Raw genomic sequence first — 27,609 nt, 5'->3', positions numbered from 1 at the left:
ATCCAATCGCTGTCGCAACCACCTACACAATATCTCCAAAATTTGTTCTTTTTTTGAGTGCTGAAACTACTAAACAGCTTATCCATTCCCTAGTAATTTCCCGGCTTCACTACTGTAACAACCTACTAACTGGCCTTCCTCTCTCCCGCCTCTCCCCCATTCAATCCATCCTAAATGCCTCTGCTAGGCTAATCCACCTCTCCCAACGCTCTGTATCCACTGCACCCCTCTGTGAGTCCCTTCACTGGCTCCCCATTTACAGCAGAATTAAATTAAAAATTCTCACTCTGACCTACAAAGCCCTTACCAATGCAGTCCCCCCTACCTGTCCTCACTCATCAACAAATTTACTCCAGCCCGTCCCCTAAAATCCAACAACAATCTACTCCTTGCCTCTTCTACCATCACCTCCTCTCATGCTAGACTACAGGACTTCTCTTGTGCGGCACCAACCCTCTGGAACGCACTTCCTCAAGCTGTCAAACATTCCCCCAACCTCTCCTTTTTTAAACACTCCCTAAAGACCTTCTTGTTCAGGGAAGCATATCACCAAATCAGTAACTAATGAATTCCACTTGCCTAATAGTTGCCCTCATCTAACTCCACACTAACATCATTACAACATTACATTACAACATTACAGATTACGGTTACTGAATTTAAAAAAATTTCCACATATCCTTAGAAAAGGTGATGGAAATCTTATTTCTGATGCTTTGAAATACCACTGGTGAATGGTGCCCATGTAAATGATATGGGGTTTTATTCGCCAGTAATGCAGTGAAAAAGTGTTAGATATGTTTATTATTGCAGAGTTTTTTTATGGACTGGACACAAAAAGTCATGCAGGGCAAATGCAGGGGAATTCTGATGGATTGGAATGTTGTATATTAAAATCACAAGCAAATAAAGACAGAAAGGTTCCATTCTAATAATATGTCTGTGTGCCTTCCTGTTGTGTATAAATCACTGATATGTCTGTCCTATGTTTAAACTATTCTATTCAATCTGTGATGTTTACACAGGAGTGCTTGATAGATGCAAATAAACCTAAATGTACAAATATGGCCGCTTGCCTTGTATTATAGAGTTAAAGTAAAATCTGCTTTTGTACTGCAGTGGGATAGTGAGACAGATTCATTAACAACCTCTCTAACATGTCCAGTCTCTATATTCACACCAACTCCTTTTTTATTCTGCGGAAAACATTCACTAAAACGCAATCATCTCTCCATGATTTACATAAGGGGATTCGTAGAATAACATAAGAACAAGATTATTGAGAGACAGGAGAGGTCACAGCAGCTGTTGGTGAATCACACCTTAAGAAATTGCTCCATACAAGGATTTGTTTTGGTAAATTGTGTCTTGTGATATAATGAACAAAATATAAGTGTTTAGTATGTTTAACACATCAAAGGAGGAGAGAATTCTATATATTATAATTATGATGACCTATTCAGCACTAAATATTATTACTTTTTGCACTTAATTTAAAAAAAATATGGTCGTCGACAATATTTTATGTATCACCATTTTCTTTACCCAGATAATCAAGCGATTTAATAAGCTAAATACATTTAAGCTAAATCCTACGTCCTAAATTATACTTCATCTAACCTTTTTCATACACCTGCCTCAACATCTTCCAGGAATTTCACTGAAATCTGTCTGTCATGTGAATATTGTGATTGCTAAAAGGGAAAATGGGAATTAGACTGAAAAGTCCTATTGAAATCTGATCTGTGGTTGTTCACAGTATTTCTACAGTAACATTTATATTAAGCTTCTGTTTGTATTACAAATGATTTTCAGGATTATTTCAGTCAATATTACTCTGTAAATTATGCTATAAATTGATGAATGGTAATTGCACCAAAAAGTTACTTTAGAACGATATGGAACTCTTAAGATCTGCCCTCTATAGACTTACGGCTAGATTACGAGTTTTGCGGTAAGAGCTGCTCGTTGCTAACTTGCAAGTTATTGTCACCGCTCACCTCCCTATAGCGCTGCTATTACAGGTTTACATAAACCCGGCGTTAGCAGGCAATAAGTTAGCGTTGAGCAAAATTGAGCTCCATACCGCACTCCAATACCAGCGCTGCTGGGAGCTGGTTTTACGTGCTCGGGCACGATTTCCCCATAGACATCAATGGGTAGAGCCGGCTAAAAAAAAGCCTAACACCTGCAATAAAGGAGTGTAAAGCTCCGTAACGCATTCCCATTGATTCCTATGGGGAAAGAAAAGTTATGTTTACACTTAACACCCTAACATAAACCCAGAGTCTAAACACCCCTAATCTGCTGCCCCCGACATCGCCACCACCTACATTATACTTATTAACCCCTAATCTGCCGCCCCCGACATCGCCACCACCTACATTATACTTATTAACCCCTAATCTGCCGCCCCCGACATCGCCACCACCTACATTATACTTATTAACCCCTAATATGCCGCCCCCGACATCGCCAACAACTACATTGCACTTATTAACCCCTAATCTGCTGCCCCCGACATCACCGCCACCTACATTATACTTATTAACCCCTAATCTGCTGCCCCCAATGTCGTCTCTACCTACCTACACTTATTAACCCCTAATCTGCCACCCCCGACATCGCCACCACCTACATTATACTTATTAACCCCTAATCTGCTGCCCCCAATGTCATCGCTACCTACCTACATTTATTAACCCCTAATCTGCCGTCCCCAATGTCATTGCTACCTACCTACATTTATTAACCCCTAATCTGCCACCCCCAATGTCGCTGCCACCCACCTACACTTATTAACCCTTAATCTGCCGCCCCACCTACATTTATTAACCCCTAATCTGCTGCCCCCAACGTCGCTGCCACTATACTAAAGTTATTAACCCCTAAACCTAACCCTAAGTCTAACACCCCTAACTTTAATATAATTAAAAGAAATCTAATTAAAAATTCCTATCATAAACTAAATACTTACCTATAAAATAAACCATAAGCTAGCTACAATATAACTAATAGTTACATTGTAGCTATCTTAGGTTTTATTTTTATTTCACAGGCAAGTTTATATTTATTTTAACTAGGTGGACTAGTTAGTAAATAGTTGACTATTTACTAACTATCTATTTAAAATGAATACAAATTTACCTGTAAAATAAAACCTAACCTGAGTTACACTAACACCTAACCTTACTTACAATTAACTAAATTACAAAAATAAAACACTAAATTACACAAAATAAAAAAGAAATTATCAAATATTTAAACTAATTACACCTAATCTAATAGCCCTATCAAAATAACCCCCCCAAAATAAAAAAAATTACAAACAAATAATAAGCAATAATACAAACAACCCTCCAACAGTAAAACCCACCACCCACACAACCAAACCCCCCAAAATCCTATCTAAAAAAAACTAAGCTCCCCATTGCCCTGAAAAGGGCATTTGGATGGGCATTGCCCTTAAAAGGGCATTTAGCTCTTTTTCAGCCCAAACCCTAAGCTAAAAATAAAACCCACCCAATAAACCCTTAAAAAAACCTAACACTAACCCCCAAAGATCCACTTACAGATTTTGAAGACCGGACATCCATCCTCAACGAAGTGGCAGAAGTCTTCATCCAAGTGGCAGAAGTCCTCAACGAAGCCGGGAGAAGTCTTCATCCAAGCAGGCCAAAGTCTTCATCCAGACGGCATATTCTATCTTCATCCATCCGGCGCGGAGCGGCTCCATCTTCAAGACATCCGGCGCGGAGCATCCTCTTCTTTCCACGGCTAATGAAGAATGAAGGTTCCTTTAAGGAACGTCATCCAAGATGGCGTCCCTTGAATTTCCGATTGGCTGATAGAATTCTATCAGCCAATCGGAATTAAAGGTGAAAAAATCCTATTGGCTGATGCAATCAGCCAATAGGATTGATATTCAATCCTATTGGCTGATCCAATAGGATTTTTTCACCTTTAATTCCGATTGGCTGATAGAATTCTATCAGCCAATCAGAATTCAAGGGACACCATCTTGGATGATGTCCCTTAAAGGGATTCTAAAACCAGTTTTTTTCTTTCATGATTCAGATAGAGCATGAGATTTTAAGCAACTTTCTAATTTACTCCTATTATAAATTTTTCTTTGTTCTCATTCTATCTTGATTTGAAAAAGCAGAACTGTAAGCTTTAGAGCCAGACCATTTTTTGTTCAGCACCTGAGTAGTACTTGCTGATTTGTGGCTAAATGTAGCAAACCAATCAGCAAGCTCTACCAAGGTGCTGAACTAAAAATGGTCCGACTCCTAACCTTTTATTACTGCTTTTTCAAATCAAGATAACATGAGAACAAAGAAAAATTGATAATAGGAGTAAATTAGAAAGTTGCTTAAAATTGCATGCTCTATCTGAATCATGAAAGAAAAAATGTGGGGTTAGTATCCCTTTAAAGGAACCTTCATTCTTCGTTAGCCATAGAATGAAGAGGATGCTCCGCGTCGGATGTCTTGAAGATGGAGCCGCGCCGGATGGATGAAGATAGCAGATGCTGTCTGGATGAAGACTTCTGCTGGCTTGGATGAAGACTTTGGCCCGCTTGGATGAAGACTTCTGCCACTTCGTTGAGGATGGATTTCCGGTCTTCAAAAACTGTAAGTGGATCTTCAGGGGTTAGTGTTAGGTTTTTTTAAGGGTTTATTGGGTGGGTTTTATTTTCAGATTAGGGTTTGGGCAGAAAGAGAGCTAAATGCCCTTTTAAGGGCAATGCCCATCCAAATGCCCTTTTCAGGGCAATGGGGAGCTTAGGTTTTTTTAGATAGGATTTTATTTGGGGGGTTGGTTGTGTGGGTGGTGGGTTTTACTGTTGGGGAGTTGTTTGTATTTTTTTTTTACAGGTAAAAGAGTTGATTTCTTTGGGTCAATGCCCCGCAAAAGGCCCTTTTAAAGGGCCATTGGTAGTTATTGTAGGCTAGGGTTTTTTTTATTTTGGGGGGGGCTTTTTTATTTTGATAGGGCTATTAGATTAGGTGTAATTAGTTTAAATATTTGATCATTTGTTTTTTATTTTGTGTAATTGAGTGTTTGTTTGTTTTTGTAATTTAGTTAATTGTATTTAATTAATGTAATTTATTTAATTGTAGTGTAAGGTTAGGTGTTAGTGTAACTTAGGTTAAGTTTTATTTTACAGGTAAATTTGTATTTATTTTAACTAGGTAGCTAGTAAATAGTTAATAACGATTTACTAACTAGTCTACCTAGTTAAAATAAATACAAACTAGCATGTGAAATAAAAATAAAACCTAAGCTAGATACAATATAACTATTAGTTATATTGTAGCTAGCTTAGGGTTTATTTCACAGGTAAGTATTTAGTTTTAAAAAGGAATTATTTAGTTAATGATAGTAATATTTATTTAGATTTCATTTAATTATATTATAAAGTTAGGGGTGTTAGGGTTAGACTTAGGGTTAGGTTTAGGGGTTAATAACTTGAGTATAGTGGCGGCGACGTTGGGGGCGGCAGATTAGGGGTTAATAAATGTAGGTAGGTAGCGACAACATTGGGGGCGGCAGATTAGGGGTTAATAATATTTAACTAGTGTTTACGATGCAGGAGTACGGCGGTTTAGGGGTTAATATGATTATTATAATGGTGGCGATGTCTGGAGCGGCAGATTAGGGGTTAATAATTTTATTTTAGTGTTTGCGATGCGGGAGGGCCTCGGTTTAGGGGTTAATAGGTAGTTTATGGGCGTTAGTGTACTTTTTAACACTTTAGTTATGAGTTTTATGTTATGTCGTTGTAGCATAAAACCCATAACTACTGACTTTCAGTTTACGGTATGGATCTTGACGTATAGGCTGTACCGCTCACTTTTTGGCCGGACAGGCAGACTTGTAATACCGGCGCTATGGAAGTCCCATTGAAAAAGGACTATTTAAAAGCTGCGGTAGTTACGTTGCGTTACGGCCAAAAAAGTGTGCGGTGCACCTAAACCTGCAAGACTCGTAATACCAGCGGTAGTGAAAAAGAGCCTTAATGCTGCTTTTTCACTCATAGCGCAAAACTCATAATCTAGCCGTTAGTTAATAATCTATTGTACAGAATGTCATGAGCCTTATTTCAGGATATAGATATCGTATTTCCATATTAAAACGCTTAGGGCCAGATTACGAGTGGAGCGCTATCATTTGCACGCAAGCGATGTCAGGGTTCCGCCTTCGTTTGCATGCAAGATAAATTGTACTCGTATTACTAGTTGAAAGTAAATGCGAGCACGTGGGCGCAATCGCGTTTTACACTAGAATGATTACCGCAACCTCAGAGATCTGTGTCACAAAACACATAGGGGCCGATTTATCATCAGTGTTTCTGACATGATCCACTTAGCGGTTCATGTCCGACAGACATTGTTGAATGCCGTACACTGTCGGCATTTATCATTACACAAGCAGTTCTTGTGAACTGGTTGTGCAATGCTGCCCCCTTCAGATTTGCGGCCAATCGAGCAGGGGATGTCACTTAACCCGATCGTATAGGATTGGGCAGATTGATGTCCGCAGCCTCATAGCAGGCAGACCAGTTGTTTCCGGCAAGCCTGAAGGCTTAGGCGGAAACAGGGACATCAAGCTCTATTCGGAGCTTGATAATTCAGGCCCCAATGAATACATTACAAAGTACAGTTAAACGCATAATAACATCATCTGATAAAAAATATTTTTTTTAAATATTGCACACAAAAGTTATAAAGGCTCAAAGATATAAGATCTCAGGTGTTAGGAAAAAATAGGCTGCAAAAAACATTAACATAGAGATATATATTACATATACATGTCTAAAGATGTATATGTATGTGTGTATAGATATATATATATATATATATGTGTGTGTGTTTATATGTGTGTACATATGTATTTACAGGCATATATATGCATATAAACACATAAATGCATGTGTACACATATATAGACATATATAAAAGTGCATTGGAACCCTTTGCTGTCAAGTAGGTGAAAACATGAAAAAGCATATTTATGCAATATTCATTTTTTATTAAATGTTTTAACTATGTATGTACTGTAAATATTTCACATTCCAATGTTCTGCACATAATAGAATATGTTCTACATATTTAGATCTATATAGATCTGTATATATCTATACCTATATATAATAATCTCTATTATATAGGTATAGATATATATTGTACCAAAATACCATCAGATAGATGTAGAAATATGTATTTAAGAGTAAATAGAACATATTCTTCTTTGTGAAGAACATTGGGATGTGAAATATTCATATTATGTCGGGTTTGCACATTTGAGAATATGTGTTTGGTTAGCATGTGAGTGGGGTGTTAGTTTTTTTTTTCCACTTTTTTTGCTTCATTGATTTCTATGGGGGAATAGGTTATCGCATGCGTGATATTCTAACTTCGGCTTGTTGCGCAATAACTTTTTACTTTCAACATTGTAATACAAGCACAACCCAACGCTCAGTTGCTAAAAGAAGTTAGCATGCGAGCGAAAGCTCTAAATAGCGCTCCACTCGTAATCTGGCCCTTAATTTATAATGACCTTAGACTTTGTATTACTGGTAATGTCACCATCAATAATTTATTAGTTAGAATTTTTTTAAACTTCTGTCTGTTTTATTTTATTCACACAGAACATCCCAACACTGGGTAGTGTTGCAATAACTATGGCACTACACAACTGTGATGAGGTGGCAGTGGCTGGCTTTGGATACGACATGAATCTGCCCAATGCTCCTCTCCATTACTACGAGACCATCAAGATGGCAGCCATTAAAGAGGTAGCTGATGTCCTCAAATATCCTATTCCATCTACCCATTCCAATGTACATCTACTGCAAATTTACTCTTGGCATCTTTTGTTAAATCGTAGTTCCTTTATTGCTCACACGCTAACTCAGAACTGCGCTAGACCAACTGCGCTAAAGCCAAAGGTGCGCTAGGAATACTTCTCAGTCCTATGTTCTTTACTATATTATTTTTCATTTTAAATATATATATATATATACAGGTATATATATCTGTATATTGTTTTTGTAAATCTATCTGTATATTTATATCTATATGTAAATATACATATATATATATATATATATATATATTTATAATAGAAAGAGGAAATCAATAGTGTTAAAGTAGCGCACTGATACAATATATCCTTTAAATAAGAGATGTTCCCAAGTAATAGTGGATCACAGGTCATGCAGTTCACTTTGAATGTGATCCCACTTTAAATAAATGTAGAACTAAGTCTTTCTGCTTACCAGATGAAACCTCAATCCTTTCAGGTAAGTTTTCACCTCTGCAGGGGTAAGGATTAATCGAGATTTGTCCTCCAATGCAAGAGTTTTGCCTCTTCCTCTATATATGTTTATATATGTATATTTATTATATATATATGTGTATACATGTTTATATATGTGTATATATGTATGTTTATATATGTGTATACATGTCTATATATTTATATATTTGTATGCATGTCTATATATGTGTATATGTGTATATATAGGAGTATACATGTCTATATATGTTTATATATGTATTTATATATGTGTATACATGTCTATATATGTGTATATATGTATTTATATATGTGTATACATGTCTATATATGTGTATATATGTATTTATATATGTGTATATATGTATTTATATATGTGTATACATGTCTATATATGTGTATATGTGTGTATATATATGAGTATACATGTCTATATATGTTTATATATGTATTTATATATGTGTATACATGTCTATATATGTGTATATATGTATTTATATATGTGTATACATGTCTATATATGTGTATATGTGTATATATATGAGTATACATGTCTATATATGTTTATATATGTATTTATATATGTGTATATATGTATATTTATATATGTGTATACATGTCTATATATGTGTATATATGTATATTTATATATGTGTATACATGTCTATATATGTGTATATGTGTATATATATGAGTATACATGTCTATATATGTTTATATATGTATTTATATATGTTTATATATGTATTTATATATGTGTATACATGTATATATATGTGTATATATGTATATTTATATATGTGTATACATGTCTATATATGTGTATATGTGTATATATATATGAGTATACATGTCTATATATGTGTATATATGTATTTATATATGTGTATACATGTCTATATATGTGTATATATGTATTTATATATGTGTATACATGTATATATATATATGTGTATATATGTATATTTATATATGTGTATACATGTCTATATATGTTTATTTATGTATTTATATATGTGTATACATGTCTATATATGTTTATGTATTTATATATGTGTATACATGTCTATATATGTTTATTTATGTATTTATATATGTGTATACATGTCTATATATGTGTATATGTGTATATATATATATGAGTATACATGTCTATATATGTTTATATATGTATTTATATATGTGTATACATGTCTATATATGTGTATATATGTATTTATATATGTGTATACATGTCTATATATGTGTATATATGTATTTATATATGTGTATACATGTTTATATATGTGTATATATATGAGTATACATGTCTATATATGTGTATATATGTATATTTATATATGTGTATACATGTTTATATATGTGTATACATGTTTATATATGTGTATATATGTATTTATATATGTGTATACATGTCTATATATGTGTATATATGTATTTATATATGTATATACATGTCTATATATGTGTATATGTGTATATATATATATGAGTATACATGTCTATATATGTTTATATATGTATTTATATATGTGTATACATGTCTATATATGTGTATATATGTATTTATATATGTGTATACATGTCTATATATGTGTATATATGTATTTATATATGTGTATACATGTTTATATATGTGTATATGTGTATATATATATATATATGAGTATACATGTCTATATATGTGTATATATGTATTTATATATGTGTATACATGTCTATATATGTTTATATATGTGTATACATGTCTATATATGTGTATATATGTATTTATATATGTGTATACATGTTTATATATGTTTATATATGTATATTTATATATGTGTATACATGTCTATATATGTGTATATGTGTATATATATGAGTATACATGTCTATATATGTTTATATATGTATTTATATATGTGTATACATGTCTATATATGTGTATATATGTATTTATATATGTGTATACATGTTTATATATGTGTATATATATACACGTATATATATATATATATATATATATATATATATATATACTGTGTGTGTGTATATATATATATATGTGTGTGTGTGTGCACATACATATTTACACATTAATTATTATTATATCATTATTATCACATGAGGCTGTTGGAGGGCTTAACATTGGGGTTAATTGTCAGGGTACTGATGATAATGGGTGAATTAGGTTAGGGGGGCTAGCGTTGGAATGAGTTAATGTGATAGATAGTCGCTATTAGCGTAAGTGTAGCAATGAATGTATCAGAAGGACAATGGGCCCCAGTTCTACAGATAATATTTGTACCTAAGTTATTATGTAAGTGACATTAAACCCTGTGTGAGCTACTTTATTAGCTTATTGATCACTGGCCCTAACTGGCCACACGAGAGGAGATAAGGCAAGATGCTTTAAAGCTGAGCAAAACCTATTAGTTTACAGAGACTTAGGGTTCCATTTATTAAGCAGTGGATGCTGCTTCAGAGGCCCATCAGGCTCGCCTGAAACGGAAGTTAAGAAGCAGCGGTCCTAAGACCGCTACTCCTTAACCTGTCTGCCACCTATTGAAATCATCCCTAACCTATCCGATCGGAATGTTTGACAGCCCCTGCTAGCGGCCGGTTGACCTCCAGTGACCAGGGGGCAGCATTGCACAAGCATTTCACCAGAAATGCTTGTGCGATGATAAATGCAATGTAGTGAATTATGTCCGCTCAACACTTAATAAATCTACCCCACTAACATTACATTTATGTCTTCAATATTTATTTAACTAATATTATTTAAAAAAATACATTTGCATCTTATTCTCATGCTAACCTTTGCTTTGATTACATCATTATACAGTATCTAGCGTTTATTTAAATACAACTTACAAAAGGGCTTTTTTCATGGAGGAGGAGAGTCCACTGCTTCATTCATTACTTGTGGGAATTCAGAACCTGGCCACCAGGAGGCGGCAAAGACACCACAGCCAAAAGCTTAAATACCTCCCCCGCTTCTCTCATCCCCCAGTCATTCTTTGCCTTTCATCACAGGAGGTTGTCAGAGAAGTGTTGAAGATTAAAGATAGTCTCTTATGGAGGGTAGTACTCTTCGAAATGGGACTGGAGTTTTAAGTAGTCCTGTCAGCCTCTCAGTGAGAGCATGGCTGAAAGTTAGAGTCCGGAGATGCAGGGAGAGTCTTTCTGCGAAACCATCCGGACTCATATTAACAGCTCCTTAGCAATCAGCGTTGAGGAGTTTCACTGCCTGCTTTGTTCTCTCAAGTCCATGTCAGAAGCGAGGCTACCGTCAGACTTGAAAGGCCGTGTTCCTGTTCCACGGCATAGATTCCGGTAAGATTGTTTCATTTTACTCCAATGTGTGAAGGGTAATGTAAACAAAGAGCAGGGTCTCAGTGGGACTCCTTTATCTTATGGAATAAAGGGTTAATATCTCCTGAGGGCGGTTATTGAACAGGGGGGACTTTAATCATGTTTGTTATGTGATTCTGTCTGCTAATGTGTAGTGTCTCTTGGGCTCATGGCTATCAGAACATAACAGTCTTTTCTCTTGTAAGGTGTATCCAGTCCACGGATCATCCATTACTTGTGGGATATTCTCCTTCCCAACAGGAAGCTGCAAGAGGATCACCCACAGCAGAGCTGTCTATATAGCTCCTCCCCTAACTGCCACTACCAGTCATTCTCTTGCAGCTCTCGACAAAAAAGGAAGTAGCTAGAGAGATGTGGTGTTTATTTAGTTTATCTTCAATCAAAAGTTTGTTATTTTCAAATGGTACCGGAGTTGTACTATTTTAGCCTCAGGCAGAAAATAGAAGAAGAGTCTGCCTGTGGTCTTTGATGATCTTAGCAGGTTGTAACTAAGATCCATTGCTGTTCTCACACATAACTGAAGAGAGAGGTAACTTCAGCTGGGAGAATGGCGTGCAGGGTCTCCTGCTATGAGGTATGTGCAGTTTAAATTTTTCTAGAGAAAGAATATGCTAGAAAATGCTGTAAATACCGGAGTTATTTAAGGTAAGCCTGATTACAGTGATTTAATAACGACTTGTATCATGCTTGCTGTAAAAGGTAATATTCTTATTACTTTCTCACATTGCTGAAAAATAAAACGTTTGCTGGAAGTGTTTTAAACGTTTTTTTATACATATTGGTGATAAAACTTTATTGGGGCCCAGTTTTTTCCACATGGCTGGCTAGATTTTGCCTAGGGTTAGTTTTGTTAGGCCCTCTCATTGTGAATACAGGGTGGGAGGGGCCTATTTTTGCACCTAAATGCGCATCAGATTTTGCAGCTTGAGACATCCAGTTTCCCTGAAGGAGTCTCCTGAACACTTGGGACCTCTCTGAGGGGTTTTTGTGCCTTTCAAAATCGTTATATGGGCAGGTAGGGCCACAGCAGAGCTGTGGCAGTTTGTTGTGACTGTTGAAAAACGTTTATATCGTTTTTTTGATCCGGTTTTGAAACTAAGGGGTTAATCATCCATTTGCAAGTGGGTGCAATGCTAGTCTATTATACACACTGTCAAAATTTCGTAAGATTTACTGCTTTTTATCACTGTTTTTCAATTTCTGACAAAATTTGTTTCTCTTAAAGGCACAGTACCGTTTTTATTTTTTGCTTGTTTACATTTATCAAAGTGTTTTCCAAGCTTGCTGGTCTCATTGCTAGTCTGTTTAAACATGTCTGACGCAGAAGAAACTCCTTGTTCATTATGTTTAGAAGCCATTGTGGAACCCCCTCTTAGAATGTGTACCAAATGTACTGATTTTACTTTAAGTTATAAAGATCATATTCTGTCTTTAAAAGATTTATCACCAGAGGAAACTGACAAGGGGGAAGTTATGCCGACTAACTCGCCCCACGTGTCAGAACCTTTGACTCCCGCTCAAGGGACTCCTGCTCAAGAGGCACCAAGTACATCTAGCGCACCCATGGCGTTTACTTTACAAGACATGGTGGCAGTTATGGATCATACCCTTACAGCGGTATTGTCCAAACTACCAGGGTTACAAGGAAAGCGAGACAGCTCTGGGACTAGAAAAAATACAGAGCACTCTGACGCTTTAGTAGCTATGTCTGATATCCCCTCACAATATGCAGAAGCTGAGGCAGGAGAGCTTCTTTCTGTGGGTGATTTTTCTGACTCAGGGAAGATGCTTCAACCTGATTCTGATATGTCTACATTTAAATTTAAGCTTGAACACCTCCGCATGTTGCTCAGGGAGGTTTTAGCTACTCTGGATGACTGTGACACCATTATAGTGCCAGAGAAATTGTGTAGATTAGATAAATACTATGCAGTGCCTGTTTACACTGATGTTTTTCCAATACCTAAAAGGTTTTCAGAAATTATTACTAAGGAATGGGATAGACCAGGTGTACCGTTCTCTCCCCCTCCTATTTTTAAGAAAATGTTTCCAATAGATGCCGCTACACGGGACTTATGGCAAACGGTCCCTAAGGTGAAGGGAGCAGTTTCTACCCTAGCTAAGCGTACAACTATCCCCGTCGAGGACAGTTGTGCTTTCCTAGATCCAATGGATAAAAAGTTAGAGGGTTACCTTAAGAAAATGTTTATTCAACAAGGTTTTATTCTCCAGCCTCTTGCATGCATTGCCCCGGTCACTGCTGCTGCAGCCTTCTGGTTTGAGTCTCTGGAAGAGGCCTTACAGGTAGAAACCCCATTGGATGATATACTTGACAAGCTTAAAGCGCTTAAGCTAGCCAATTCATTTGTTTCTGATGCCGTTGTTCATTTAACCAAACTAACGGCTAAGAACTCAGGTTTTGCTATTCAGGCGCGTAGGGCGCTATGGCTTAAATCCTGGTCAGCTGACGTTACTTCAAAGTCTAAGCTTCTCAACATTCCCTTCAAGGGGCAGACCCTATTCGGGCCTGGACTGAAGGAGATCATTTCTGATATTACTGGAGGAAAAGGTCATGCCCTTCCTCAGGATAGGTCTAATAAATTAAGGACCAAACAAACAAATTTTCGTGCCTTTCGAAACTTTAAGACGAATGCGGCATGAACTTCCTCTAATACAAAACAAGAGGGAAATTTTGCCCAGTCCAAGCCGGTCTGGAGACCTAACCAGGCCTGGAACAAAGGTAAACAGGCCAAGAAGCCTGCTGCTGCCTCTAAGACAGCATGAAAGATCAGCCCCCGATCCGGTAACGGATCTAGTAGGGGGCAGACTTTCTCTCTTTGCCCAGGCTTGGGCAAGAGATGTCCAGGATCCCTGGGCGTTGGAAATTGTGTCCCAGGGATATCTTCTGGACTTCAAAGCTTCTTCCCCAAAAGGAATATTTCACCTCTCACAATTATCTGCAGACCAGATAAAGAGAGAGGCATTTTTACATTGTGTTCAAGACCTCCTACTTATGGGAGTGATCCACCCAGTTCCAAAGGAGGAACAAGGGCAAGGCTTCTATTCAAATCTCTTTGTGGTTCCCAAGAAAGAGGGAACCTTCAGACCAATCTTAGATCTCAAGATCCTAAACAAATTTCTCAGGGTCCCATCTTTCAAGATGGAGACTATTCGAACCATCCTACCTATGATCCAGGAGGGTCAATACATGACTACCGTGGACTTAAAGGATGCTTATCTTCACATTCCGATACACAAAGATCATCATCGGTTTCTCAGGTATGCCTTCCTAGACAGGCATTACCAGTTTGTGGCTCTTACCTTTGGGTTAGCTACGGCACCAAGAATCTTTACGAAGGTTCTGGGGTCACTTCTGGCGGTCTTAAGGCCGCGGGGCATAGCAGTAGCCCCTTACTTAGACGACATTCTGATACAGGCTTCGAATTTCCAAATTGACAAGTCCCATATGGACATTGTTCTGGCATTCCTGAGGTCTCATGGGTGGAAAGTGAAGAAAAAAAAAAAGAGTTCTCTATCCCCTCTCACAAGAGTTTCCTTCCTGGGAACTCTGATAGATTCTGTAGAAATGAGGATTTACCTGACAGAAGACAGGTTGTCAAAACTTCTAAATTCCTGCCGTGTTCTTTATTATACTTCTCACCCTTCGGTGGCTCAGTGTATGGAAGTAATCGGCTTAATGGTAGCAGCAATGGACATAGTTCCATTTGCCCGCCTACATCTCAGACCACTGCAACTCTGCATGCTCAGTCAGTGGAATGGGGATTACACAGATTTGTCCCCTCTACTAAATCTGGATCAAGAGACCAGGGATTCTCTTCTCTGGTGGCTATCTCGGGTCCATCTGTCCAAAGGTATGACCTTCCGCAGGCCAGATTGGACAATAGTAACAACAGATGCCAGCCTTCTGGGCTGGGGTGCAGTCTGGAACTCTCTGAAGGCTCAGGGGTCGTGAACTCAGGAGGAGGCACTCCTTCCAATGAACATTCTGGAACTAAGAGAGATATTCCATGCTCTTCAGGCTTGGCCTCAGCTAGCGGCAGTGAGGTTCATCAGATTTCAGTCGGACAACATCACGACTGTAGCTTACATCAACCATCAAGGGGGGACAAGGAGTTCCCTAGCGATGTTGGAGGTTTCAAAGATAATTCGATGGGCAGAGATTCACTCTTGCCATCTATCAGCTATCCATATCCCAGGAGTAGAGAACTGGGAGGCAGATTTCTAAGTCGACAGACTTTTCATCCGGGGGAGTGGGAGCTCCATCCGGAGGTGTTTGCACAGTTGATTCAACTTTGGGGCAAACCAGAACTGGATCTGATGGTGTCTCGCCAGAACGCCAAGCTTCCTTGTTACGGATCCAGGTCCAGGGATCCCAAGGCAGCGCTGATAGATGCTCTAGCAGCGCCTTGGTCCTTCAACCTGGCTTATGTGTTTCCACCGTTTCCTCTTCCCCCTCGTCTGATTGCCAAGATCAAGCAGGAGAGAGCATCGGTAATTTTGATAGCACCTGCGTGGCCACGCAGGACTTGGTATGCAGATCTGGTGGACATGTCATCCTTTCCACCATGGACTCTGCCTCTGAGACAGGACCTTCTACTTCAGGGTCCTTTCAACCATCCAAATCTAATTTCTCTGCGGCTGAACGCTTGATTTTATCAAAGCGTGGTTTCTCCGAGTCGGTCATTGATAACTTAATACAGGCGCGAAAGCCTGTCACCAGGAAAATCTATCATAAGATATGGTGTAAATATCTTCATTGGTGTGAATCCAAGGGTTACTCATGGAGTAAGGTCAGGATTCCTAGGATATTATCTTTTCTCCAAGAAGGAATGGAGAAGGGTTTGTCAGCTAGTTTTTTAAAGGGACAGATTTCTGCTCTGTCTATTCTTTTGCACAAACGTCTGGCTGAGGTTCCAGACGTGCAGGCGTTTTGTCAGGCTTTAGTCAGAATCAAGCCTGTGTTTAAACCTGTTGCTCCGCCTTGGAGTTTAAATTTAGTTCTAAAGGTTCTTGAAGGGGTTCTGTTCGAACCTTTGCATTCCATAGATATTAAGCTCTTATATTGGAAGGTTCTGTTTTTAGTAGATATCTCCTCGGCTCGAAGAGTTTCTGAGTTATCTGCTTTACAATGTGATTCCCCTTATCTCATTTTTCATGCAGATAAGGTAGTGTTACGTACCAAACCTGGTTTTCTACCTAAGGTGGTATCTAATAAAAATATCAATTAGGAGATTGTTGTACCGTCACTGTGTCCTAATCCTACTTCAAAGAAGGAACGTCTTTTACACAATCTTGACGTGGTTCGTGCTTTAAAGTTTTATTTACAAGCTACTAAAAATTTTCGTCAAACATCTGCATTGTTTGTTGTCTACTCTGGACAGAGGAGAGGCCAAAAGGCTTTGGCAACCTCTCTTTGTTTTTGGCTAAGGAGTATAATACGCTTAGCTTATGAGACTGCTGGCCAGCAGCCTCCTGAAAGGATTACAGCTCATTCTACTAGAGCGGTAGCTTCCACATGGGCTTTTAAAAATGAGGAACAGATTTGTAAGGCAGCGACTTGGTCTTCACTTCATACTTTTTCAAAATTCTATAAATTTGATACTTTTGCTTCTTCGGAGGCTATTTTTGGGAGAAAGGTCTTGCAGGCAGTGGTGCCTTCCGTTTAAGCGCCTGCCTTGTCCCTCTCTTCATCCGTGTCCTATAGCTTTGGTATTGGTATCCCACAAGTAATGGATGATCCGTGGACTGGATACACCTTACAAGAGAAAACAAAATTTATTCTTACCTGATAAATTTATTTCTCTTGTGGTGTATCCAGTCCACGGCCCGCCCTGTCATTTTAAGGCAGGTGTTTTTTATTTTTAAAGTACGGTCACCACTGCACCCTATAGTTTCTCCTTTCTCTTGCTTGTCTTCGGTCGAATGACTGGTAGTAGCAGTTAGGGGAGGAGCTATATAGACAGCTCTGCTGTGGGTGATCCTCTTGCAGCTTCCTGTTGGGAAGGAGAATATCCCACAAGTAATGGATGATCCGTGGACTGGATACACCACAAGAGAAATAAATTTATCAGGTAAGCATAAATTTTGTTTTTTGTCAGGCTGCGCACCCCTTGCGGCATTGGCATGCTTTTTTTCAGGCCTGCACGGTGTACCTTGTGACTAGATGCGGTCACGTTTCTAGTCTCCGTTTCTGTATTCCTGACCACGTGGCGAAGGGGAGAGTCTGTTTTGCTAGTTGTCTGGGTCATAGGAGGTGGTGAGTGCCCCAGCCATTGGAAGTGTAAGGTGCCATTTTTATTTTTTCTATCCATAATTTCTATCCAAGTTATGGGGGATTCTGATTTTTTGAAGATGGATGTCTCTGATTCAGATTTTACTTCTTGCTAAGAGTATGAAATGGCCCAGGTAATCCACGCCCATCAGTTATGTTCCGCATACCGCTTTAGAGTGCTCTTTTCTCCCAAAACGGGGAACTTAGAGTCCGAGCCATCCGCCCCCTGGGGACCCCATATCCTGTGAGGCGAGTACCCTAGAACATTCTTTGGCTATGCAAGCAGGTGTCCCTAATGCCGTTACTCCTTCTCCAGAAGGCGTCTTGTTTCCTCCAGAGGTTACGGCATGGTTCCATGTGGCCATATCTATGGCATTGGCGCATTTACATTTTCCAGGAAGGGAGATGTTGATGAGATATTGTCCGTGTTCTGTTAACCTGGGGGCTCATAAGATGGGGGACCGTCTGGGTCAGATCAGCCCTCTGAGGAAGCGTTTTACTCTGAAGCTTCAGGGGCCCAAACCTCGGGTCGGGTCGTCAGTTGCCCGACGGAGGTAAGTCTTGCCTTTCATTATAAATTGGCGCGCATTCGTGTCCTGCTACGGCATGTTTTCGCAGTGCTGGAGGATCCCAGTCCTTATTGTTCGAGGGGTCCTCGGTCTTCTGTCCTGGGCTGCAAGCTGGATTAGACGGGGGGGGATGAAGTAATCTCCTTGTGTCTCCTATTTACTCCTTTCTTTAAGGTATCCTATTCCAGTTCTGAGCTTTGGGAGAATTGGATCTCTGACCGGCTGGTCCTGTTAGTGTGTCTGTTCTTCTTGGGCGTTAACCTGCGGGTGTTGCCCTCTTTTAATTTGATCCGGTTAGGATTTATTTTATTTAATTTTAAAAGCTCATGTCTGTTATCATATTTTCCTTGGAAAAAATGTATTTTCTGGAATTTGATACCAGCGATTTTGTGGTCGCTTTGGCGCTTCCGCAGAAGTTACATGGAAGTTAGGACATTGTTATGTTCTATAGTTTGTCTGTTTTATTGTCTATCCCTTCTAGGGTTACGACTTTCTGTGGCCTTGGGCAGTCCTTGGGTGCCCTATGCTTCAGACTGGTCCTGGTTGGGTACTAGTTTTCTGTCCCTGGTGGTCTATATCAGACACGTGGTGCCCGTTATTCCTGGCTGGTCTGGTTGGGGTGCCGAGTGGTTCACACTTGGTTGAGTTTCGTTTTCTTGTTTTACGTTACAAGTTATAGGTGGCCTTTCATTCCAGGATTTCAGGCTGCTCCTTGTTTATCTTCTGGGGACATCAGAAGGGATTGTGCTCAGTCCTAATTGTTCTATCCCTGCTTAGCTGGCAGGGTTTTCCAAGGTTCTGATCCTGCTAGGGCATACTCTGTAGACTCCTGGGTTCTTTTGATTCAGGTGCTAGAGTGTTTCTCCTTGCCATAGTGGGTTGGAGGTTCAGAGGATTCCATGGAAATCTGTGGTTCCAGGTTCTGGCGGAGTTTACTCGTCTCCTCCTTTGAGGCTTCCTTTGGGATTGTCCCCTTGGACTGTGTTTCCTTGATGACGGTACATCTTCCTTAGGGTCGGGCTGATTGGGCCAATTGTCCTTTTTTCTGGGGATTGGCCTTCTGGTCATCGGTTTCAGGAAGTTAGGGCTTGTTGGTCTTTGTTCTACTTCCGCGATCTCGTCTGCTCCCATACTTTTGGAGCTCAATAGTTTATGTGGTCTCCTTTCGGGTGTTGCCCCTGTTTAGGCGTTTGGGTTTGCATCCGCCAGGGGTTAGAATGCTCGTTTATCGTAAATCCTAGAGCTGTAGTGCTTCCAGGAAGTTGATCCTGAGAGGATCTTGGAGACTATTGTTATCTTCTCATTCCAGATTTTCCAGGTTTGGGCTCTGTTCTCTTGTTTGTTTACCTTAGTCTTTGGACTTAGGGGGTGTTGTCCCTAGAGCCTTAAGGGGTCTACCAGAGTCGCTGTGTGGCTTTTATCATTGCTTAGCACCCTTTAGGTTGGGAGTTTGAATCCCGCTGGGGTCTTGAAGCACTGTGTCTGGGATACTTGTGTGAGAGTTCAGTGTCCACGGTGCCTTGGATGTAACTGGGATTGCATCGCCTGTGGTGCAAGGTGTGCTCCGGATGGGGTAACCTGGTGGTTCCTCAGGGTTTATTAGTTTGTTTAAAGCCGGCTCCGGGTTCCGGGTGTCTGTCTTTTTTTTTTTTGTCCTTGTCTTTGACTGTATCCAGATCCTTGAGGACTGGTTCAGGTCGGCCCAGTTCCTGTTTCCAGGACATCTTCTGTTCCTACGATCGGATTTTTCTCTCTCTTATCGGAGAATTGGACTTTTCGGCTGGGCCGACCGTAGTGGCCGATTTTTTGGGTCCATCTACAGCTTTACACTCCATGCCTGTGTGTCGATGAGCTGTTCTGTTTTTTGTCGTCCCCCCCCTTTGGTGTGGACTTGGCATTCCACAATATCCGCCTGGTCCTCGGAGATCCTTTCTTCCTCCGTTCAGTGGGGTTGTCCCCCGTGCCTTGCGTGATGTCAGGTGAAGGGCTGGTTTTCTTGTGACATGCCATTACTGTAGTTCAGTAGAGGGTCTCCTTTTTGGAGTGCCATTATTCTTCCGGAAGGGAGCTGCGACTGGGTTCTGGAACCCAAGCTCTTTTTGGGGCACTGGATCCCCTCCATTTTCCTGAAGGTCCTGGTGATTTGGGGAATTTTTTAATTCCTTTGTCTTTCGGACATTGCCAGTCGCTTTGGTGCTGGGTCCGTTGCCCGGAGTGAGGGTCAGGGATCTGTCTGATCTGTTGAACTTTGACCGTGTATCATAGAAAGATCTTGTGAGCCTTCCTTAGAAGGGAGGCTTCGCAGTAAATCCCTCCTCAGCAGGTATTTTTTCTCTGCTGGTTCTGGGTTCTATACTTCCTTTCCTGCTTTTCTTGAGTGGGTTTTGTTCTGCACTACTTTGTGGAGTTTACTAGCTTGATGGCTAGGTTTGGCGCCTTGTGTTTGCCTAAACCACCTTTGCAGCAGGAAGCCTATGGGTTTTTGGAGGAACATATTCAGATATTCTGATGTTGTTTTTCATGGCTCCCGAGGACGGTTTGTCTTTCAGTTGCTCTATCCTTGGTGCGAGTTATTGCTCTGCGTAGGGGAGGGGTTCTACCTTTCTCCCTTTAGTTTTTCAGAGCTTTACTTTGGTCCCTTGGAATCCATGCAGTTAGGGGGTTGGGATTTTCCTCCCTTGCTTTGCTAGGTCAGTAGGGTTTTTCATCAGTTTTGCCCTGTTTCATCCTTGTTTACTCTCTTGGAGTTACCCTTGGGGTTTTTCTTCAAGATGCCCTTGTCCTTTTGTGTATCTGGGGGTCCTTTCGGACTCCCTTATCTGAGTCCTTCTTCTTCCCTTCAGGGAGAATATGGATGTTTCCCTTCCTTCTGGTCGTGGGTGAGTTTATTCACGGGCTGAGAGCCTGCGGGACTTTGTCTCCTAAGAGGCTTTTGGGCTTGGTCGAGTCTAGTGATTCTGAGCGGTCTCTAGCAAGGGTCTTTCTGGTTCTAACTGTTTGATAGTTATTTGTGCCTTTTCCTTTTTTTCCTTCTGCTCCTGGTGAAGCAGTTTTTTGTTTTTTTTGTCAGGAGTTTGGGTGTTTTCAGGTTATGGTGCCCTCAGTTTAGGGTCTGCCTCCTTTTACCCTCCTGTTTTTCATTCAGTGTCCTCTAGAGCTTGGGTATTTGTTCCCACAAGTAATGAATGAAGCAGTGGACTCTCCTCCCATTAAGATGGAAAACATAAATTATGCTACCTGGTAATTTTATTTCCATCTGTGGGAGGAGCATCCACTGCTCCCGCCCATTCTCGTGGGCGGACCTACATTTAATTTAATTTCTTCTGGCACCATTTATACCCTGATATTTCTCCTACTGTTGAACTGTTCCTTGTTCCTTTGGCAGAATGACTGGGGGATGAGGGAAGTGGGGGAGGTATTTAAGCCTTTGGCTGGGGTGTCTTTGCCTCTTCCTGGTGGCCAGGTTCTGAATTCCCACAAGTAATGAATGAAGCAGTGGACTCTCCTCCCACAGATATAAATGAAATTATCAGGTAAGCATAATTTATGTTTTTTTCTGTTTCTGCTGACAGATTGACCTATACTGTATAGGGACATGATTAGTGCTCCTTGCAAAACCAGCAGTTCTTATTGTAATGAGACCTCAAATATAGACACGGTATAAGACATAAGGAGACACAAAGATTCCTGTATAGTAGCTCCTGTTTTAGTCGCTACTGTAATCTGATCCAACGTTTTGGCAAACAGAGCTACTAAATATGGATTTTATTATTTTATGTTTTTATAGTATTATTTTTTTTAACTTTCTTTTAATCCACTATAATATGTTGTGGGTGACAAGTTTAAATACCTAATTTAAGAAGATTGATTTTCCATAAATATATGTACTGTTAAAATAGTTTATAGAGCATTGTAGTATGTATTGATAATGGAATTGCAGATGAGATTTGTCTATTTTTCACTTTAAAGGGATTGTAAACACCAAAAAAGTTATTGATTAAAAAGTTAGATAATCCCTTTATTTAAAATTCCCCAGTTTTCCATAACCAGCACTGTTCTAAAAATACACTTTATACCTCTATAATTACCTTGTTTCTAAGCTTCTGCTGACTGCCTCCTTATATCAGATCTTTTGACAAACTTGCATTTCAGGCAATTAGTGCTGACTCTTAACTCTGCGTGCATGAGCACAATATTATTTTTATGACACACATGAAATAACGCCCTCTAGCTGTAAGCGAACTGTCAAATGCATTCAGATAAGAGGCGGCCTCAAAGGGCTTAGAAATTGGCATATGAGCCCTAGGTTTAGCTTTCAACTTAGAATACCAAGAGAACAAAACAAATTTGATGATAAAAGTATATTGTAAAGTTGTTTAAACTGACATGCAATTTTAAACACGTTTCCAATGGACTTCTGTTATCAAATTTGCTTTGTTCTCTTTGTATCTTTTGTTAAAAAGTTTACCTAGGTAAGCTCAGTAGCTGCTGATTGTTGGCTGCATTTATTTGCCTCTTGTTGCTGGCTTTCAGCTAGCCCCTAGTAGTGTATTGCTGCTCCTTAAACAAAGGTCCCTGAAAGACTGAAGTAAATTAGGTAATAGAAGTAAAGTTGTTTAAAATAATATAGTCTATCTGAATCATGAAAGAAAAGTTTTGGCTTTTATGTCCCTTTAATGCCAAATTTGTTAACACAGATATAGCATAATTAACATTTTCCTTTCTTTCTGTTTAGTCTTGGACACACAATATCCAAAAGGAGAAGGACTTTCTAAGGAAGCTGGTGAAAGCGCGTGTTATCAGCGATCTCACTAGCGGCATCTGAAGAAAGCTGTGTGACAAAAGGATACAGGAAAGCAATGAATCTGAGCTGACCATAGACACTCAACATTACCAGAGCTGATCTTCAGGCCCTGCAGAGGAGAGAGCGGAAAGGCTTCCACAACGTAGGGCGTCTGTGCCTCTGTGTGAAGATTTGGTACTGCACGGAAGCAACTATACGAAGAGGTTGCACTGTGACACCTGTCACTTGTTCATATCTTTCAGAACTGTTTTTGTAGTAGTTATGACATTACAACAAAAAAGAAGACTTCTAAAGACAATTCCCTGTGCCAAACGTACCTCTTGTTAGGGATGGGAGGTGCGGATGGGGCACTACATGCATTATGAATGTATAAAGTATTATTTTAGATACAAGCATGGGGCTATTCTGCAATGGAGACAGAGCTGTGGATAGACAGAGAATGAAACACTAATACACACATATAAAAACACAGAATAACATATCTCTGGTTTTTTAACGCAGAATTAATGTCTATGTTACATAGAGTTGTGAGGCTTGGATGTTGTGTCATTAAAATCAATCATTTCACATACATGGAAACTAGAGTACATAAAGTCCAAGGCAGTGGTTCCGTGCCCCATGTATTCTAGCCACATGTCTAATGACCGTCCAGGGTTGGGGCATTGTTGGTGCTGCTATTATTTAGATGGACAAAATGTTGTCCTGTCTGTCTGTCTGTCTGTCTGTCTTTAAAGAGTGTTTTAAAAATGTTCCTTTTGGAGAGCGTTATTTAGTTACTTGTATACTAAAAACCATGGATCAGTGTTAAGAATGCACCGTTGATCAGTGTTTTAAACTTTTTGCACCTAAATTTGCACAGCAAGACAGACTTTAACCTTGGTTTTTATTATATCCCCTGAGATTAAAGGGACAAAAGGCACAAACTCTCTGTGCCCAGATCCCCTGAGCCAAGGTGCCACATTCAGATATCAGCAATACATTTCATATCATGTAAACTGCCAGTGCTAGACTCACCCATACTTGTACTTGCGTTTTGGTGAGAAATTCCACTAAAATGAAAATGCAAATTGATAGGATTTACTGTATCATTAAAAGGCCATACTGTGCTGCCAATGCGCTTGTTGTGTGTTTTATTGGCCGTCCAACTGTGAATAATTCCAGAAGTCTTATTGTTTAGTAACCCTTCACTTTAAGTTGTAATTGTGAAATGTAAATAATGACTACACCAAATGTGCGTATTTTACCTTGACAATTAATTCCTGAACCTTTCAAAGGAACTCCTGTGGCCAACTCTTCCGGTAGTGAAAGACGAAACAGCAAATCAACACTGGCGTTGGGTTGATCTTTAATTCATGATGCCAAATGTTGTTTGATTACTGTGACTCAACCAGTGTTTGCCCTCATAATAATGGTTTATGTTGTAAAAGGAAGTTGAATATTTCACATGTGATAATAATCAGACCAGGGAAATCACACAGTTATATAATGTGAGCTCTAAGGTTTCAAATGAAATTAATGTTGGCATATATTCAATGCTAAACACAACAGCCTGATTTTAACCCCTTCACTACCTGGACTTTTTTGCTATCACTCCATTTGAACAGAAATATAGAAATAGAGCCTTGTTTTTTTTTTTTTATTTACCTGTCAAATATATATATATATATATATATATATATATATATATATATATATATATATAATTTATTTTTTTAAGTAGACATCCCAAGGTATTGATCTAGGCCCTTTTTGGTATATTTTATGCCACCACTTTACCGGCAAATGCGTTAAAATAAACAAAATCGTTAACGTTTTTACAAACTTTGGGTTTCTTACTGAAATTATTTACATACCGCTTATGCAATCATGGCACAAATGGTTGTAAAAAGCTTCTCTGCGATGCCCTTTGTTCAGAAATACCAGATATATTTGGCTTTGCCATTTATTCTTGGTAATTAGAATGCTGCTAATTGCAGCTGCGCACCACACTTCTATTATTCCCCACAGTGATGGTAGCTTGTAAGGTTAATTTTAGCTTTAACTTTAGTGTAGAGATTACCCTCCCACCTGACACTTCCCACCCCCTGTTCCCTACCTGATCTCTCCCAAACAGCTCTCTTCCCTCCACCCTCCAATGGTCACCCCCATCTTAGCTACTGGCAGACAGTCTGGCAATGTGACAGATATTGTTTTTTTTATTATATATATATTCTGCAGAGTAGGATACCCCCTTACCCTCCAACCTCCCTCATCCACCCAAACAGCTCTCTAACCTTTCCCCCTCTAACTAGTGCCCTGCATCTTAGGTACTGGCAGCTGTACCTATAAAACAAAAATGCAAAAGTTCATAGTAAATACATATATGAGTCTGCAATTGGCTGATGGGTGTCACATGATACAGTGGGCAGGTAAACTGAAGCAATCTTTGGAATTTCTCAGAAAAAAAATCTGCTAATTTAAGATTCAGAGTAAAACTGTATTATATTTTTAAAGGGCATTTGAAGATTATGCAAATCTACAACATTTAATGGTCTTTTATCTTTAAAGACATTATACTCCAAATTTCTCTATCTAGTACCAATTTTTACCTAGAAAGAAGTGATACTGAACAAGTACTTACTCTATATTACTGACAGCCAAGGAGGGTTAAAAATCACTTCTGTGTTATTGGCAGTCAAAGGGGCGTGTTACTGGTAGCTACTGATGGTAGCACATCTGCTCTGTGTTTTTACTGTCAACAATGGAGTGTGAAAACTCTGCCCTACTACTGGCATTCATGTATAGTCAAATCACTGCCATCTGTGCATTCCCAACTACCAATAGGTAAAATCATTGCATTGTGTCAGTTACTGCCAAGCAAATGTGTTTTGGGGGAGGGGCATTGTCTGACCCCGCCTACCTCATGTGTCTGATCACCAACAGCTCATCCAGTATTTTTGGGAAAGAAAACTGGCAACCCTACCCATGAATTAATGATAATGAAAACATTACAATATACATTCATTATTTTCCTTTCTTTTGCTGTACAATAGTTTGCTTTTCATGTAGAAAGTATCCCTGTTCCTTACTATCTAAAGCGAAGATTCTGTTTACGTATGCTGTAAACCGCCTGAATCAGCTTCATCTGTAGCAATGATTGCTTAGAGTAATGAGCAAACTCATGTATAGTTAGTTAACCTTTCTAGTGACTGCATGGCTAGCACAATTATTTTACAGCAAAGCAATCAAAATAGCTAATGACTGTATATTGCAATGTTGTATTTTTTATTGCTTTGTTTATGAGGAAGTCATCTACATTTAATAATGCCTACAGTTATGGATAAAACGGAAATATACACAGATAAGAATTCTCAGAAAAATAAATTCAAATTTTGCTGCTATTTGTTTGCTTTACATGTCAATAAAAAATGCCAACGGAATCAGTGTCTCAGCGAATTACATGTCTGTGAAATGAGCAAGAGAAAATGAATAAATCTCCATTCTCTATAAATAATTAGAGAATTATAATGTTCCCTGATGTGTTAATAATCACCAGTGATCTAAAAGTTATAAATACAGAGGGGCTTTAATTCATCACTACATCCACAGTTGGCTGAGTACAATTATTTCACACTATTCACTTTCCTAATGTGGTGATAACACTTTTTTTTTTTTAATTCCCCTTAAGTGCAGATGGAGTCAAAATTTGCCACACATGCTTTAAACTCCTATATATATATTCTATCATTTACAGTGTGTACCAACACTCTCAGAACAGGGCGCACTGGGAAATCAGACTGGCCCTGAAAATTCTTGAAAACTGGCCCAATATTACTCAATAAGACTGATCATATCTTCAGATAATCATCTTTCCTCTTCACTGGCAGGAAAGAGAACATTAGAAAACGCCTCGTCTAAACCATAATCTTGGTTTTTACCCTTCTTAGTATCTTTGTCCATCACTATTCGGACAGTTCCTTGTAATCAGTTTAGATTGGACTCAGGAGGATGCTACTGTCTTTCCCTGCCTGATGACTGCTCTGCACAGCAGTAGAAAAACAACTTATTCACAAGTGTTGACACTGCAGGGTCACATATGTAATTCAGTACTACTTTGGTGGCCAATCAGTGAGCTGTGTAAATTTAACACAAACCTAACACTCTAAACAAAATACACTGAAGCGTTGGATGAGAAGTGACCCATGGAACTGACTTCCTATTGCTGTGTTCTGAAAAACAATGTTGCTTCTCAGTATAAGAATGTTGTATTCGTGTATCACATAAAACACTTCCTGGAG

The 27,609-nt window shown here is 39.1% G+C and overlaps 1 protein-coding gene across 5 annotated transcripts in view; it reads left to right on the top strand.

Annotated features, from left to right (window-relative positions):
• Window positions 1-26,751, top strand: part of ST3GAL3 (ST3 beta-galactoside alpha-2,3-sialyltransferase 3) — an 864,582-nt gene extending 837,831 nt beyond the window's left edge. For all 5 annotated transcript variants that reach the window (XM_053693591.1, XM_053693588.1, XM_053693592.1 and 2 more), the window contains 2 exons: window positions 7,658-7,804; window positions 23,264-26,751. In XM_053693591.1, the coding sequence (XP_053549566.1) occupies window positions 7,658-7,804; window positions 23,264-23,353 (237 nt within the window). In that variant the 3' untranslated portion in view covers window positions 23,354-26,751. The remainder of the gene's footprint in view (window positions 1-7,657; window positions 7,805-23,263) is intronic.
• Window positions 26,752-27,609: the final 858 nt, after the last annotated feature.

This window comes from Bombina bombina, chromosome 10 (assembly GCF_027579735.1).
Source record: "Bombina bombina isolate aBomBom1 chromosome 10, aBomBom1.pri, whole genome shotgun sequence".
In the NCBI taxonomy this organism is placed as follows: domain Eukaryota; kingdom Metazoa; phylum Chordata; class Amphibia; order Anura; family Bombinatoridae; genus Bombina; species Bombina bombina.
This window is presented reverse-complemented; position numbering and strand designations above follow the sequence as displayed.